At 41.8% G+C, this 18,012-nt stretch overlaps 1 protein-coding gene across 2 annotated transcripts in view; it reads left to right on the top strand.

Moving 5' to 3' along the window:
* Window positions 1-18,012, top strand: part of mindy4 (MINDY lysine 48 deubiquitinase 4) — a 203,984-nt gene that overhangs the window by 71,109 nt on the left and 114,863 nt on the right. For both annotated transcript variants that reach the window (XM_060825650.1, XM_060825649.1), the window contains exons 7-8: window positions 237-343; window positions 12,921-13,037. In XM_060825650.1, coding sequence (XP_060681633.1) covers window positions 237-343; window positions 12,921-13,037 — 224 coding nt within the window. The remainder of the gene's footprint in view (window positions 1-236; window positions 344-12,920; window positions 13,038-18,012) is intronic.

Raw genomic sequence — 18,012 nt, 5'->3', positions numbered from 1 at the left:
CTCTCACTCAATCCTTTTTTTTCTCCAGATACACTCAAAATGCTTCTTGAGCTCAATTATACTGTCTGCTTCAATGCCATGTCTCCTTTAATTTTCAATGACTCATCAACCTGTTTACTCTAATGCAGGACACTGCTCTAGAGTCTGATACAGTGTGGACTTAGTCCTTTATGTTTAGCTATATGAGTTTAAGATTATTCAGTGCAATCTGAAGGTTTGTCTGATTTATTTTGCAGCTGATATTGATGATGACGACTTGGAAGAAGTTGATGAAATTGCACCTGTCAGTTCTCTTCGTAAACATCACATTGACTCGAAGCCTATTGACCTGTCTCTTGCAATAGTAAGTTATTTTGATTTCATCCTTATGGTGTTTCAATGCGTTAGTTTACCACCATAGACTTCATTTTTCATTTCCGTTCATAATGTAGCCATGGCACATTTATCAAGTTTAACCTCAATCCAACCTCTGATCACATAAGGAAAACTGATCCAGGTTTCTGTTCAAGATAACCCCTCTAATGCTACTCTATGAAAGGTGTGGTGATATCTGTGAAGCCAGACTCTGACTATGTTGCCCATTCCTCCTCTCATAGACTAAACCACAATCTGTATTTCACTCCTAATTGTAACTGGAGGCAGACTTGGAGACTTGAAATCTCCGTAGAGAGTTGAATGTGAAGTCCAAGGCGTTGTTAGATTATAGCAGGTAGCCCATCCTTCCTAACCACCTATGGAATTGGGCAGCTGCCACATGTATCTGTGAGCTCTTTGAACATTGTATGCTTTCATGGCCTGTTTGGCAACCGTTTTTATAACTGGTGGAAAGTGTTAGGAATCCATCTTTGTAGGCTTGGTAGTTTTAAGTTTACCAGTCTCTCCTGGGATGACAGGAGAGATGTGAAAAGAAGCTGAGTCGGTTAGGACTTTGTGCACTGGAATTCAGAAGAATGAAGGGGGATCTTATCAATACCCCTCCCATAACATTCTAACAGAAGTAGGTGGTAAATATAGGAAGGATATTCCTGTTGACCAAGTGAGTGTCATCAGATATGGAATTCAGGAGGAATTCAGTTTTAAAAAAAAAATCCAGAATAAAGAGTCTAATGATGACCATGAATCCATTGTCGATTGTTCACTAGTGTCCTTCAGGTGAGGAAATCTGCCATCCTTACCTGGTATGGCCGGCATGTGTCTCCAGACCCACAGCAATGCGGTTCACTCTTAACTGCCCTCTGGGCAATTAGGGGTGGGCAATAAATGTTAGCCTAGCCAGAGGTGTCCTTATCCGGTGAATGAATAAACATCAAGTGCAGTGCCAGTGGGCGTGGCCTAAGGATTTGGGATAGGCCATTTAAGAATCAGATGAAAAATGTCTTCACTCTGAGTCGTGCAGTTTTCTGCCATAGATATTGGTTGAAGCCAAAATGTTGAAGACTCTCAACAAGTAGTTGGATATGGTTCTTAGGGTTAATGAGATCAAAGGGTATGGGGAGACAGCGGGAACAGATGCTGAGTTGGATGTTCAGCCATGATTCTGCTGACTGGTGGATTAGATAGAAGTGCCAAATGACGTACTGTTCCTCTTGTTTTACTATGTTGTACACATTGGTTAGGCCACTTTTGAAATATTGTGTGCAATTCTGGTCTCCCTCCTATCGGAAAGATGTTGTGAAACTTGAAAGGGTTCTGAAAAGGTTGACAAGAACGTTCTCAGGGTTGAGCTATAGGGAGAAACTTAATAGGCTGGGGCTGTTCTCCCTGGAGCATCGGAGGCTGAGGGGTTACCTTTTAGAGATATATAAAATCAGGAGGGGCATGAATAGGATAAATAGAGACGGTCTTTTCCCTGGGGTGGGGGTGTCCAGATCTAGAGGGCATAGCTTTAGGGTGAGAGGAGAAAGATTTCAAAGGGATCTAAGGAGTAATTTTTTTCATGCAGAGGATGGTGTATGTATGGAATAAGCTGCCAGAGGAAGTGGTGAAGGCTGGCACAATTAGAATGCTTTAAAAGGCATCTGGATGGGCATATGAATAGGAAGGGTTTAAAGGGATATTGGCCACGTGCTGGCAGGTGGGACTAGATTAATTTAGAATGTCTGGTCGGCATGGATGAGTTGGACTGGAGGCTCTGTTTCTGTTCTGTACATCTCTGTGACTCTATGCTCTATATTTCTACATAGAGATTCAGCTGCCAACCATTCAGGCTGTGGGCCATGAGCTTTGGGATACAGGTGTCCACTTGGGTTGGAGACGTCAGCCCTCCCACACTTTGCATTACTTTTCCACCTTATGCCCTTCATAAACTCATTCAAACTCCAACTCATCTTTGAAGAGGCGACAAATAGGTTAGACCAGGGAAACCCAGTGGATGTGGTCTATCTAGACTTCCAAAAGGCCTTTGATAAGGTGCCACAGGGAGGCTGCTGAGCAAGGTGAGGGCCCTTGGTGTTCGAGGTGAGCTACTGGGATAATTGAGGATTGGCTATCTGACAGAAGGCAGAGAGTTGGGATAAAAGGTTCTTTTTTGGAATGGCAGCCGGTGACAAGCGGTGTCCCGCAGGGTTCAGTGTTGGGGCCACAGCTGTTTGCATTATATATTAATGATCTGGATGAAGGGACTGGGGACATTCTAGCGAAGTTTGCCGATGATACGAAGTTAGGTGGACAGGCAGGCAGTACTGAGGAAGTGGGGAGGCTACAGAAGGATCTAGACAGTTTGGGAGAGTGGTCCAGCAAATGGTTGATGGAATTCAACGTGAGCAAATGCGAGGTCTTGCACTTTGGCAAAAAGAATAAAAGCATAGACTACGTTCTAAACGGTGAGAAAATTCGTAAAGCCAAAGTGCAAAGCGATCTGGGAGTGTTAGTCGAGGATTCTCTCAAGGTAAACATGCAGGTTGAGTCCGTGATTAAGAAAGCGAATGCAATGTTGTCATTTATCTCAAGAGGGTTGGAATATAAAAGCACTGTTGTGCTACTGAGACTTTATAAAGCTCTGGTTAGGCCCCATTTGGAGTACTGTGTCCAGTTTTGGTCCCCACACCTCAGGAAGGACATACTGGCACTGGAACGTGTCCAGCGGAGATTCACACGGATGATCCCTGGAATGGTTGGTCTAACATACGAGGAACGGCTGAGAATCCTGGGATTGTATTCATTGGAGTTTAGAAAATTAAGGGGAGACTTAATAGAAACGTACAAGATAATACATGGCTTGGAAAGGGTGGAAGCTAGGAAATTGTTTCCGTTAGGCAAGGAGACTAGGACCCGTGGACACATCCTTAAAATTAGAGGGGGTCAATTCAGAACAGAAATGCAGAGACATTTCTTCAGCCAGAGAGTGGAGGGCCTGTGGAATTCATTGCCGCAGAGCGCAGTGGAGGCCGGGACGCTAAATGTCTTCAAGGCAGAGATTGATAGATTCTTGATGTCACGAGGAATTAAGGGCTGTGGGGAGAATGTGGGTAAGTGGAGTTGAAATACCCATCAGCCATGATTGAATGGCAGAGTGGACTCGATGGGCCGAATGGCCTTACTTCCACTCCTATGTCTTATGGTCTTATCTAAAACTCTGCCTGTCACTGTACTTGTGCCAAATCCTGATAACCCATTTGCCCTGTGGTTGTGCACCAAATTGATTCTCAGTTAACCAATGCCTCCTTTAAAATGCTCATCCCTGCAGTAAGACAGTGTCCAGGCTTGGGCTGAGAGGTGGTAGGTAACATTTGTGCTGCATAAATGCCAAGCAATGACCCCCTCCAACAAGAGAGAATCTAATGATCATCCCTTGACATTGAGTGGTGTTAGCATCACTGAATTTCCCCTCTGTCAATATCCTGGATGTTTTCTTGGGCCAGAAACTGAACTAGACTAAACGTCCAGTATAAGTGCAGTGAGTTAAGAGCAGGTCAGAGGTTAGGAAACCAGCAGTGCGTAACTCACCACCTGACTTCTTAAAGCCTACCCACAATCTACAATGCACAAGTTAGGATGGTGATGGATTACCCCCAACTTGCCTGGATGGATACAACTCCAACAACACGGGTGGCACGGTGGTTAGCACTGCTGCCTCACAGTGCCAGAGACCCGGGTTCAATTCCCGCCTCAGGCGACTCTCTGTGTGGAGTTTGCACATTCTCCCTGTGACTGCATGGGTTTCCTCCGGGTGCTCCGGTTTCCTCCCACAATCCAAAAATGTGCAGATTAGGTGGATTGGCCACGCTAAATTGCCCATAGTGTTAGGTAATGTAGGGGAATGGGGTTTGGGTGGGTTGCGCTTCGGCGGGTGGGTGTGGACTTGTTGGGTCGAAGGGCCTGTTTTCACACTGTAAGTAATCTAATCTAAACGCTCAAAAAGCTCAACACTATCCTAGGCAAAGCAATCTGCTTGACTGGCACCACATCCACTCCCTCCACAATTAATGCTCATTAGCAGCAGTGTGTACTACCCATTGCAGTTTAAGATGCATTTGGACAGACATCTGAACAGGCAGAGAAGGATATGAATCATGTATAGGCAAGAATGAATTAGTTTAGAATGGTTGACACAGACATGTTAGCTGAAGGGCTTGTTCCTGTGCAGTACTGTCCTGTGATCTTATTATACACAAAGCCCAGATTGTAAATGTAAGTTGTTGAAATAACCTTGACAGTAAAACAGTTAACAAGTCAGAGTTAAACAAATAGGTAACTTAATGCAGATTTTGTGTAATACATCAGAAAACGGTTTGCTGATCAAGATCATTTAACCTTGGATTGTATACCTGCATGAGAATCATTGACCAGGTAACAGATAGGCAGCCAAGGTCAAGCATAAGGTGGTAAGGAGGTAATAGATTGGTATCCCTTATGTCAGACCAAATTTGGTTAAGGGAGTAGAAGCTGACAGTATGATGCAGGTTAAAGTACTCACTTCTCAACATTTTAAATTTGGAATTAAAAAATCACATTGTTGAGTAAGATAATTTGATTCATTCAGACTAATCTTGTATTTGTATTTTAGCTGTTGAATTTTGTAGTTACTTTTTAATCCATTAGAAAAAACTTTGAGTTGGAAATAGTGTGTGCTGTTGGTCCTTCGATACTCTGCTTACATAGCCATTCTTCATATCTCAAACTGGATACAGGTTTTTAGCCAGCGAATTGACTACAGGATCCCATAGGTGTTAGCGAGTTTTGAAAAGATTTGTAGCTCTGGTTGAGGTTCTGGATATAAATTTACTTGTTGTGCTAGAAGGTTCGTTTTCAGATGTTTTGTCACCATGCTTGGTAACATCTTCGGTGAGCCTCCGAATGAAGCACTGGTGGTGTAGCTCGCTTTCTATTTATATATTTGAGTTTCCTAGGGTTGGTGATGTCATTTCCTGTGCTTTTTCTCAGGGGCAGTGGTAAATGGGATCCAAGTCGACGTGTTTGTTGGTAGAGTTCCGGTTGGAATGCCATGCTTCTAGGTGGCATGGCCCCAACCAGAACTCTATAGAAATAGAAAGCGAGCTACACCACCTGTGCTTCATTTGGAGGCTCACTGAAGATGTTACCTAATATGTGACAAAATGTCTGAAAACAAGCCTTCCAGCTCAGCGAGCATCTATATACCCATAACTTGTACACTAATAGCAAGTGTGAAAGGCCAATTCTTATTTGTTCACACAGAGTTTGACTGTAATTGTAAGCAGCTCTCCGTTTGGTTATATGTAAGCTTGTGGAGTGAAGCTGTTTGATTGTGGAGAAAACCGCATGTCTTACCCAAGATCTACTTTGTGGCAAAATCAGATTGTGTTCCTTGCTCTATTCATTTTCAAGTTTATTTACTAGAGTACATTGAAATGAAGAGATTTGCCTTTGTAAAAGAAAAGTTCAGATTTGCAGGATATATGTCCAATGAATTGTTATTTTTTGAAAGCAATCACTTATAATATTGTCAATTTGCACAGACTTATGCAATTAATCCCATTTTCCCTACTCTTGCCCCGAAGCCCTGCCAAGCTTGCTCCTTTGAGCGGTTATCCAATTCTGTTAACAGCATGACACTAATTCAACTACTATTCCAAATTCATACAACTCAGTATATTTCAGGGGAAAAAAAATGTTGGCTACCCCTAGTTCTTTTGTATAAAACATGTTCTAACTTGTTACACTGAGGCTAATAGCAGTGAAATGTTGCCAAGATTTATTACAAATAGTGATGTGATCATATCCCGTTTTATTATTTGTGATGTTGATTGTGGAATAAATATTAACCGAGGAGAAAGAGTCTCTTGAACTTTAATAGGGTATCATACTATTCGGAAGTACAGACAGGAAGGCAAGGGAGGTGGTATAGCTCTGATATTTAAAGATGACATCCAGGTGGCGGTAAGTGATGGTACAGGTTCTATGGTGAATAAGGTCGAATCTCCTTGGATGGAAATTAGAAACTCCTAAGAAGAAAAAGCCACTGATAGGCATAGTCTGTAGGCCACCAGGTAATATCACATTGGGGTGGACAATCAACAAAGAAATAACTAATGCCTGTAAAAATGGTATGACAATTATCATGGGGATTTTAGTCCACATGTCGATTGATGGAACCAGGTTGGTCAGGGTAGCCTTGAGTTTCATTGAATGTACCTGTGATAGTTTTCTTGAACAGGATGTAATGGAACTGACCAGAGACCAAGCTATTTTATATCTGGTTCTGTGCAATAAGACAGGAATAATTAATGATGTCGCAGTTAGGGATCCTCTTAGAAGGAGCGATAATAGTTTGATTGAATTTGGAATACAGATGGAAAGTGCGAAGATAAAATCCAATAGCAGGGTACTGTGCTTAAACAAAGGAAACTACAATAGGATTGGGGAGGAGTTGGCTAAAGTAGGCTAGAAGCAAAGACTTTATGGTGGGACAGTTGGCGAACAGTGGAGGACTTTCAAAGCAATTTTTCAAAGTGCTCAGTATGTGTACATATCAATGAAAAGGAAGGACTGTAATAAATGGGATCATCTGCCATGGGTATCTAAGAAAATAAGGGAGATTATCAAATTGAAAAAGAAGGCATGCAAAGTGGCCAACATCAGTGAAACTAGAAGATTGAGAAAGTTTTCAAGGTAAACAGAAAGCCACAAAAATGCTATAAAGAAAAGTAAGGTGCATTATAAGAATAAACCACCTCAAAATATGAAGACAGCAAAAGTTTCTATAAATATATAAAATTGAGTGGCTAAAGTAAATATTGGTCCTTTAGAGGATGAGAAGGGGGGATTTTGTAATGGGATATGAGGAAATGGCCGAGGTACTAAATGGGTATTTTATGTCGATCTTCACAGTGGAAGACACAACTAACATGCAGTAATTTACAGAGATGAAGGTAGGTGAGAACCTGGAAACAATCATTATCATGTCAGGGGTAGTGTTGAGCAAGCTATTAGAGCTCAGGGTAGACAAGTCTCCTGGCCCTGATGAAATGCGTTCCAGAGTACTAAAAGAGTTGGCTGGAGAAATAGCAAATGCACTTGTGGTAATTTTCCAAACTTCACTGGACTGTGGGGCAGTTACAACAGATTAGAAGACAGCAAAAGTGATGCCACTGTTTAAAAAAGGAGGTAGGTAAAAGAGTTATAGACCGGTTGGCTTGACTTTTATAGTGAGGGAAATGCTTGAGTCTATTATCAAGGAAGATGGCAAGTATCTAGTTAGAAATTGTCCTGTTGGGCAGATGCGGCATGGGTTCGTGAAGGGCAGGTCATGCTTAACTAATCTTTTGGAATGCTGTGAAGACATTATGAGTATGGTGGATGATGGGGACCCAGTAATCTAGTGTATCTAGATTTCCAAAAGGCATTCGACAAGGTGCTGCACAAAAGGCATGCTGCATGAGATAAAGATGCAGGTGTTATGGGCAATGTATTAGCATGGATAGAGGATTCGTTAATAATAGGAAACAGAGTGCTTTTCTAGTTGGCAATCGGTGACTAGTGGAGTGCCTCAAGGATCAGTGTTGGCTGTGCAATTATTTGCAATTTACATAGATGATTTGGAGTTGGATACCACGTGTAGTGTGTCCACGTTTGCGGATGACCCTAAGATGAGTGGTAGAGCTAAGCGTGCAAAGGACTGTGAAACTTTGCCCACTCACTTAAACTATCTATGTCCCTTTGCAAAGGTCTGGCAGATGGAATACAATGTTAATAAATGTGAAGTCATCCATTTTGATAAGAATAATAGTAAAACGGACTATTACTTGAATGGTAAAAATATTGCATCGTGCTACTGTTGAGAGGGACCCGGGTATCCTTGTGCATGAATCGTAGAAGGTCGGTCTGCAGGTGTAACAGGTAATTAAGAAAGCAAATTGGATTTGTCCTTCACTGCTAAAGGGATTGAGTTTAAAAGCAGGGCAGTTGTGTTACAGCTGTACAGGGTGCTGGTGAGGCCACACCTGGAGTACTTCATGCAGTTTTGGTCTCCTTACTTGAGAAAGGAGGCACTGGAGGTGGTTCACTAAGTTGATTCCAGAGTTTAGGGGATTGGCTTATAATGAGAGATTGAGTTGACTGTGATTACATTTATTGGAATTCAGAAGAATGAGGGGTGAATTTTATAGAAATATACAAAATTATGAAGGGAGTAGATAAGATAGAAGTGGAAAGGATGTTTCCACTGGTAGACAATAGACAATAGGTGCAGGAGTAGGCCATTCAGCCCTTCGAGCCTGCACCGCCATTCAATATGATCATGGCTGATCAGTCCTAATCAGTATCCACTTCCTGCCTTATCACCATAACCCTTGATTCCACTATCTTTGAGAGCTCTATCCAACTCTTTCTTAAATGAATCCAGAGACTGGGCCTCCACTGCCCTCTGGGGCAGAGCATTCCACATAGCCACCACTCTCTTGGTGAAGAAGTTTCTCCTCATCTCTGTCCTAAATGGTCTACCCTGTATTTTTAAGCTGTGTCCTCTGGTTCGGCACTCACCCATCAGCGGAAACATGTTTCCTGCTATCAGAGTGTCCAATCCTTTCATAATCTTTTATGTCTCAATCATATCCCCTCTCAGTCTTCTAAACTCAAGGGTATACAAGCCCAGTCGCTTCAGTCTTTCAGTGTAAGGTAATCCCTCCATTCCAGGAATTGACCTTGTGTACCTACGCTGCACTCCCTCAATAGCCAGAATGTCTTTCCTCAAATTTGGAGACTAGAACTGCACACAGTACTCCAGGTGTGGTCTTACCAGGGCCCTGTACAGCTGCAGAAGCACCTCTTTGCTTCTATACTCAATCCCTCTTGTTACGAAGGCCAGCATGCTATTAGCCTTCTTCACTACCTGCTGTACCTGCATGCTTGCCTTCATTGACTGGTGTACAAGAACACCCAGATCTCTCTGTACTGCCCCTTTACCTAAATTGATTCCATTGAGGTAGTAATCTGCCTCCCTGTTCTTGCCACCAAAGTGGATAACCATACATTTATCCACATTAAACTGCATCTGCCATGCATCTGCCCACTCACCTAACTTGTTCAGGTCACCCTGTAATCTCCTAACATCCTCATCACATTTCACCCTGCCACCCAGCTTTGTATCATCAGCAAATTTGCTAATGTTATTGTGATACCATATTCTGTATCATAGTAGGTGAAACTAGGACAAGAGAGCATAGCCTCAAAATTAGGGGGAGCAGATTTAGGACTGAATTAAGAAGGAACTTCTTCACCTCGAGGATTGTGAATCTATGGAATTCCCTGATCAGTGAAATGGCTGAGGCTTCCTCAGTAAATGCTTTCAAAGACAGATAATCTTTTGAACAGTAAAGGAATTAAGAGTTATGGTGAGAGGGCAGGTAAATGGAGCTGAGGCCAGAAAAGGTCAGCCATGATTTTATTGAATGGTGGTGCAGTTTCTACAGGCCAAGTGACCTACCCCTGCTCCCCATTGTTATGTAATGAATCTTAGATGTAGAAGGGACCTTGACTTAATGTCCCCTCTGAAACAGTGCATCCCCTGAGCACTTAGAGTCATAGAGATGTACAGCATGGAAATTTTCTTTGTGTGTAACAGCTTAGATGATGAAATGGGGGTTTGAACAAATAACTTCTTAACTGGTTAAGAGTACCACTGAGACCAGTCTGAGATCAGTCAACTGAATACAATCATCAGATTTAGGAATTTGTTTGACAATTATTTCTGTGGCAGAGTTAGCATTTGACTATTTGGAGAGAGCAGTTTCTGCAGTTCCTTTCTCTAATTGTTGCCCTTTACAAACCATAACACAATTAAGTTCAGTCCTGAGCAAAGGATTCATTATGATTGTCTCCAAATTTCCGAAACGTTTGGTATGGAAATAGTGTTGCTTTCACGGATGTCAAAATGAGATGAACTCATATTTTTAAGTTATGGAGGATCAATTTGAGCTATTTTAATGTTTGATTGAGCCTATGGAAAGCCCATTCTATAATTGACATTCTTTGCACTTAGGTATAAATACATGTTTATATATTGTTGTCATCACTAGCCAGCCCTCCAACTGTTTCTTTAGCTACTGTTTGTTCTCAAAGGAACTAAGGCAGCTCTGGTGAACATGTTGGGATAAGTGTCTAAGAACTTCAGGGGAGCTGAGTAAAGTGTGGAGTAGAGGAGAGATGAGAGCAGAGCTCTTGAGAATATGCAAATATTGGAAAAAGCACTGTTGGCTGAACAATATTGCTAACCGTACTCTCAAGTTCAATGATGTGGATGTGTAGTTGAAGGCTCCATTCTGAAATATGAGCTGGTCCTCTCTAATGCTGAGAATTTGCAGGATATTACTTTTTACTTCAGATTTCTAGTATCTTGAGATAGAGAAAATGTGGCGAAAGTCTGCAATCGAAGTATGCAGTAACTTGAATTTATCTAGCTGGCTGCTCTTAAAAGGCTTGAACAGCAATAGACTCTTGATTTGCAATGCTAAGTCAATGAGACAAAAGACAAAGCTATTAAAATCGCACGAAAGATCTGTAGATAGAACAGTGGAACATTTATTAATGAAGATAGTAGTAAAGCTACAACCTACTGGAAATGATTGCTAGAGATGTTAGTGAAAAGAAATTAATTTGTAACGTACTAGCTGGGTTCAGTTTAGCAGCGGTTTCATGCACCCCAGTTACAAGGCTCAATTTCAGTGCAGTTTATTTTCTGAGAGTTTCAGTGCAGTCCTGAGGGTGCAATACAGTTTGAGGTACCCTGTTTCAGAGTGGAAGCCACACCAGGTCATGTGATCAGATTACCTAGATAACTTGCCAGGTCCCTCCTGCCCCAACCAACCCACCCTCCCCTCACGGTACCTTCCCTTGCCACCGCAAGAATTGCAAAACTTGCAGCCACACCTCCCTCCTCACCTCTGTCCAAGGCCCCAAAGGAGCCTTCCACATCCATCAGGGTTTTGCATGCACTTCCACATGTCATTTAATGTATCCATTGCTCCCGATGCAGTCTCCTTTACATTGGGGAGACAGGACGCCTACTTGCAGAGTGCTTCAGAGAACATCTCCAGGACCCCTGCAACAACCAACCCCACAGTCCTATGACCAAACACTTCAAATCCCCCCCCACTCTACCAAGGACATGCAGGTGTTGGGCCTTCTCCATCGCCATGCCCTTACCACCCAACGCCAGGAAGAAGAACGCTTCATCTTCTGCCTCAGGACCCTCCAACCCCATGGCATCAATGTGGATTTCACCAGTTTCCTCATTTTCTCTCCCCCCACCCCCACCTTATCCCAATTCCAACCTTCCAACTCGCACAGCCCTCATGACCTGTCCGTCGTCCCTCCCACCTATCCACTTCACCCTCCCGTCTGGCCAATTACCATCACCCCCACTTCATCCACACTCTCAGCTACCTTATCCCCGCTCCCGGCTCTCAGCCCCATTCCTGATGAAAGGCTTTTGCCCAAAACGTCCATTCTCCTGCTCCTCGGATGCTGTCTGATCTGCTATGCTTTTCCAGCACCACACGCTCGAGATTAACTAGCTACCTGTTTGTTTGATGTTATCAGCTTTACCAGCATCCTGATTGTTGTCATAACTAAGTAAGAAATTCACTAGATGAAGAGGATTTTAAAATTCAAATTTGTTAAATCAAATAATTATTTTTAAAGAGAAATTTGTTATTTGAATTTTTTATGAAGTGGTAACCTCAATTAATTTTGAGCCAGGGAAAACCTGTAATGAGTTACCTGTTTGCTCATGGGATCGTAGAATGATGCAGAACAGAAAGGAAGTCATTTGGCTCATCATACCTCTTTGGGCTGTTTTGAAAGAGCTATCCAGTTAATTTTGTTCCTCCTCTTACCTGCAAAGAGCCATAGCCCTGAAAATCTTCCTTCCTTTTGAAAATTTAGAAACGCAGAAACAAAAAATAGGAAAAGGAGGCTATTCAGTTCATTAAGTTTGCTTTGTCATTCAGTATGAACATGTTTGATCATCCAACTCCAGACACTGTTCCTACTTTCTCTCCTGACCCTTTGATCTCTTTGGCCTTAAGAACTATATGTAACTCCACCTTGAATTTAATTCAATTTCTGTTCTAAACTGACAAAACTCGCTGTGCTTCAAAGAACATCTCCACTCTTTACACTGGTGGTAACAGTGATAAAGCAGAATTAGAAGCCAAGATTTCTGTGATATTTATGTTACAATAACTTTAATAGGCCAGTTGGTAATCTTTCTTGAAATATTTTGTTTCAAGTGGGCATCTAATCTTTTTAAAAGCAAGCTTTCTTTGAGAGTCAGCATTATTCTGATAGGCTGAATGGCGTCTTTCAGTATTAATGGTGCAGTAAAATCACAGCAGTTCAGGCAGCATCCGAGGAGCAGTAAAAGCAGCAAAGGCCCTTCATCAGGATAGCGTCTTTCTGTGCTGTAATCAGTCATTGATGCTTGATTCTGATTTTATTTGCAGCAGGTGAAAAACCTTCTCTTTGGGTCCAGCTTCTCATGCTTTGCTGAGGAATGGAAGATCCAGAGTTTCACTTTCAGTGATGTTCCTGACTTAAGATATGGCATTGTTCAGAAGAAGGTGAATATTTTCTGTTCTTGTTCTTGCTATACAGCACCATAAGGAAGATGTGTAATTTTGAAATCAGTATTTCTTGTGTGCTTAAAATACCTTAATTTGGATAGAGCTATATGAAAGCCACAGTGTTTTCTAAACCGTTCCCATTACTCTGGCACCAACCCACACTATAATTCCCACTTCTGGTATAAGTTCACATTGGAAACCCACAGGCCCTGTGCTGATTTGACTTACTCCTGTGTAATCACCGCCTTCATGAGTTTACTCAACTGATCTGCTGGTTTTGTGATAGCCTGAATCCTCTTCACCACATAATTTGCACCCCTGTAGGGTTTCACATTGGAGAAAAACACAGCTGTCACAATAGTCTGGCATCAGACAACCGGTAATCACCCTGGCAGCCTACTTTCACCTCTGTAAAATTATCATCCTCTGCCTTGCTCAACTCAGCAGCTGTTGAAACACTATTTGCTACCTCTAGGCTTGATTATTCAGATGTCCTTCTGGCTCACCTCAGTTGTGAACAACTCTGTATTTGAACTTGACCAAAACTTTGCCTGTCTCCTAAATCAGCCTTATTTTCTCCCATTCTAAACCTGTGGTTCATAGAATTTATGCACTCAATTGTAAAGAACTTACTCTGTAATGCCTTTTCCTATCTCAGAACGTTGCCAAGTATTTTGCAGCCAGTTAGGTACTTTTGTACTTGGGAAAACTATTCTGTTACTTCATAATAATGGTGAGCAGTTAGAGTTAGCACCATTAAAATGCAACTTCAGAATCAGTCTAGGGCATTACTGGGCCCTGGTTGGAGCATGATAAATCCCTTTAAAATTAAAATTTTGTTTCCTTTTTGAACTAATTACTGTTGTCAAAAATGTGAGGCAGTACTGCCAGAAAGATACTTCTGAAGTGTAGTCACTGAGTTACGCAGGAAATGTAGGAGCCAGTCTCTCAAATAGTTTAACTAGTGATTAGTCTCACTGCTATTTAAGAGATGTTGGTTCAGGATTAAATATTGATCGAGGTGCCTCCCTGCTATTGTTTAGCGACTGCGATGGAATCCTTCATACTCCCTGCTATTGTTTAGTGACTGTGATGGAATCCTTCATATCCAGGGCAGATACTGGTTTCATCATTCATCTGAAAGGTGGTATCTCAATCTGCCTCAATATGTGCTAGAGAACCAGCTTAAATTACAAGCTTCAGGCTTGATCGGTGAATGAGCCCATGACCTTCTCGCTCAGATGAAAAGTGAAGCGCCTATGCCAATGCTGAATCTTTCGAGAAACCAGGCCAATGTTTCTACAACTCTACAGTTTCTAACTCTGCCTCTGTTGCTTTGTTTTGGGCAAAGGTGATATAAAGGAGGTGGCTCTTCGTTCGTTTACTTCCATATATTTCACCAGGTCTCTAGCCACTGTCACCGAGGTACACTGACCGGAATACAGGAAGCTGCTGGCTTCCCTAACTCATTAAGACCTCTGTACTTTCCACCCCCTGGTAATTTATTTAATGAATATTTCCAACTGCATGATCCATGGGTGTGCAGTGATAATCTCTCCTCTGAGATGGGAGTGGATTTTGTTAGGCATTTTCAGATTGAGAGATGTGGTAGTTCCTTTAATGCTATATGACCGTTTGGGTCCAGTTTGTCTTCAGACATTGCAAAGAGCATTACATTTAAGATTAATAGTTTGGCAGTGCAGAAATTGAGTGTTTTTGAAGCTTTTCATCTTGCCTTCATTATTTGCAAGATTACCAATATAAAACAACTTCTATACTGGATGAGATGAGTGTGCTGATTGGCAAGTGGACTTTGGTTGGCAGAGGCATCACCGTGGAAAATTCACAAGTTGGGCGATTGTTTCTTGTGAATTATCCTGATCATTGACTTCAGAAAGAAAGGAAGAGAACACACCCCATCTACATCAAGGAAACTGTGGTTGAGAGGGTGCAGAGCGTCACGATCCTCGAAGTGACAATAACCGACAACCTGTCCTGGACTTCCCACGTAGATGTGACGGTCAAGAAGGCAAAACAATATTTATTCTTCCTCTGGTGGTTCAGGAAATTTGGCATGTACATAAGAACCCTCACTAAGGTCTAGAGACGCACCATTGAAAGCATACTGTTGGGTGCATAATGGCAACTGTTCTGACACAGAAGGTTGTGTGCACAGCCCAGGCCATCATGGAAGCCAAAATCCCATCCATGGACTCCATTTACATGGCTCACTACCATGGAAAGGCTGCCAACATCAAACACCCAGCGCACCCTGGCAATGATTTCCTACAACCTCTTCCTTCGGGCAGAAGATACAGAAGCCTGAACACAGGCACTCGTAGGTTCAGGAACAGCTTCTTCCCAGCTGTCATTAGACTGATGAGTTGACACTGTCGCCTGAAATACTGCTGATCTTGCCCAGCGCCTGCCCTGCACAATGTAACCTGTTTGTCTCTAATTTTTTTTACAGCCTCTGATCTGTACATTTCTCCTTACTATGAACTGCTCATAAACAAAGCTTTTCACTATACTTTGATATAAGTGACAATAAATCAATCAATCAATCAAATGTCAATCAAGTGAGTGAAAGATGAAAAGCTTCAGAAAAATGCCATTTAAACAACACATCTTAAAGATAGGTGTGCACAAATGCACCTTTCATGGAACATTGGTTGTGCATGACCTGTTTATTGCACCACCTAATAAATTCCAGATTCTTATGTGGCTGCACTCCTGTGTAAATTGGAAGGCACATTTTCAGCACCCTTAACCTTCTCAACTCAAATCTTTTATGTTGAATCCAAGTTGCCCCATAGTAAGCTTGTCTGGTCTGTATCAATGACATTAGGTGTGGTCTGGAGATAAGACCTGAACTATGTCTCAGTTGTCTTTGAAACACCAAATATTATCTTAAACTTTATTTAAACTTTGAGGTCTTGAGAATGAGTGTGTGTGGGATTTGTTTATGTAAGAAGAACCCAATAAAAAGCAATAGAAGCAGGCTTATCACTTAATCCTGCTGTGCTCTGGCAAGCTGGGTGGAGGTTTGGCTGTTGCCATATGAGCATGCACGAATGTGCACTTGCTTCCCATCTGAGCTGCCTACTGTTGATTAATCTGCCTGGAGCTGACTGCTGGATTGTGATTATTTATAAATATCTGGTTGTTTAAATCTTCCTTAGGATGACCGGAATTTGGATTTCAGTCCTGTCAGCTTTTGTTGCACTAACATAAAACACAGAAATAGACCAGTGGCCCAACAAGATTTCTGCTAGTGTGTATGTTCCACACAAGTCTCCTCACATTCTATCTCCCTGAACTCAGTTTTTCAGTACCACTTTTTATTACTTTGGAAAAATGTTTTTATTTCCTTACTCTCCTCATTGCAATTCATTTCTGCTTTGCATTGTCATCCTTTTGGTCATTTAATTTCCTCTGCTTTCCACGCTCTCATACACTTTTGTTTTCTTTTTTTTCTCCTGTCTCTCCTTTTTCCTATTTGTATACTTGCTTAAAATCTGTGACACCTAATTTTTTTTCACTCATAGTGACGGACTATTGAATTGAAATGCTGTCTTTTTGCAGGAGCTGCCTCACTTGCTGAGTGTATCTGTCTTTCTCTGCTTTTATTAGAGTTTTCTCCAATCTGTGTTTATATCCTGCTGCCATGACATTCCTAATTGCATAAATGTAGGGCACAAATTCCAATTTACGTTGAATCTGGAACTTTAACTGACAAAGAACCTTGACTGAAATCAGCCAATGAAAACCTTTACAAACAAAAGGCTTTCGCCCTGCCAGTTTGAGGGTCTAAAATTGTATATCAATTCTGATTGCTGTCTGATTCGGTAATTCACTAAATAACTTCCCATGATAACATCTTGTCAACTCCCTAGAAAAACCATTGTGGTTGGGGGAAAACCAGTTAGCGAAAAGAATTAAATAGAAGATGATTTTTGACCCATTTTTAGGAATGGAGTATTATGTGAACTTCTAGTTGCCACAATAAGAATGGTGTAGAGGTTGCAAAAGAAGTTTACCAGGATGTTGTCTGGACTAGAGTACATTAGCTATAAGGAGAGATTGAACAAACTTGTGTTGTTTTTGTTAGAGTTTAGGCGGCTGATGGTGACTTGATAAAAAGTATATAAAATGGAGGAATAGTTAAGGTGGATATTGGGAATGATTTTTTTCCAGGGTTGAAATGTCAAATAGTAGGGGACATAGGTTTAAGGTGAGATAGGGAATGTTTAAAGGAGATGTGTCAGGCAAGTTTTTTTTACACCGGGTGGTAGGTGTCTGGAGGTGGTAGAAGCAGATATGGTAATAACGTTTAACAAGTGTTTAGACAGATACAAGAACATGTTGAGAATAGCAGGATACGGATCAAGTGCAGGCAGATGGGATTAATTTAGAATGGCATTATGGTCAGCACAGATATAGATCAAAGGGCCTGTTTCTGTGCTCTGCTGTTGCATAGAACATAGAATAGTACAGCGCAGAACAGGCCCTTCGACCCTCGATGTTGCGCCGACCCGTGAACTATTCTCAGCTTGTCCCCCTGCACTATCCCAAAATCATCCATGTGCTTATCTAAGGATTATTTAAATCTCCCTAATGTGGCTGAATTGACCACATTAGCAGGTAGGGCATACCATGCCCTTACCACTCTCTGCGTAAAGACTGTTCTATGTTGTATGAATGTAACAATTATTCCTTAGCCTTGCAAACACCCCAAACTTTGCATATGTTATTAATGAACAGCAAATAATCTGACACTTATTCAAGATTTTGCTGTGCATGCTGGTGGCTCTTTGAAAAATATGCACAGACAGCAAAAGCATTTGAGATCCATAGTGCACTGTTGACCAAAAGGTATTCATGTTCTTTACCTTCCTGCGTGAAACGTTAGGTTCACCACAGCCATTGCTGGTTCTCCACTCCCATGTTCCAATCATTCAAGGGAATGCTC

The sequence above is a fragment of the Hemiscyllium ocellatum genome, chromosome 5 (assembly GCF_020745735.1).
Source record: "Hemiscyllium ocellatum isolate sHemOce1 chromosome 5, sHemOce1.pat.X.cur, whole genome shotgun sequence".
NCBI lineage: Eukaryota > Metazoa > Chordata > Chondrichthyes > Orectolobiformes > Hemiscylliidae > Hemiscyllium > Hemiscyllium ocellatum.
Note: the sequence above shows the minus strand (reverse complement) of the source record. Positions and strands in the feature narration are given on the sequence as shown.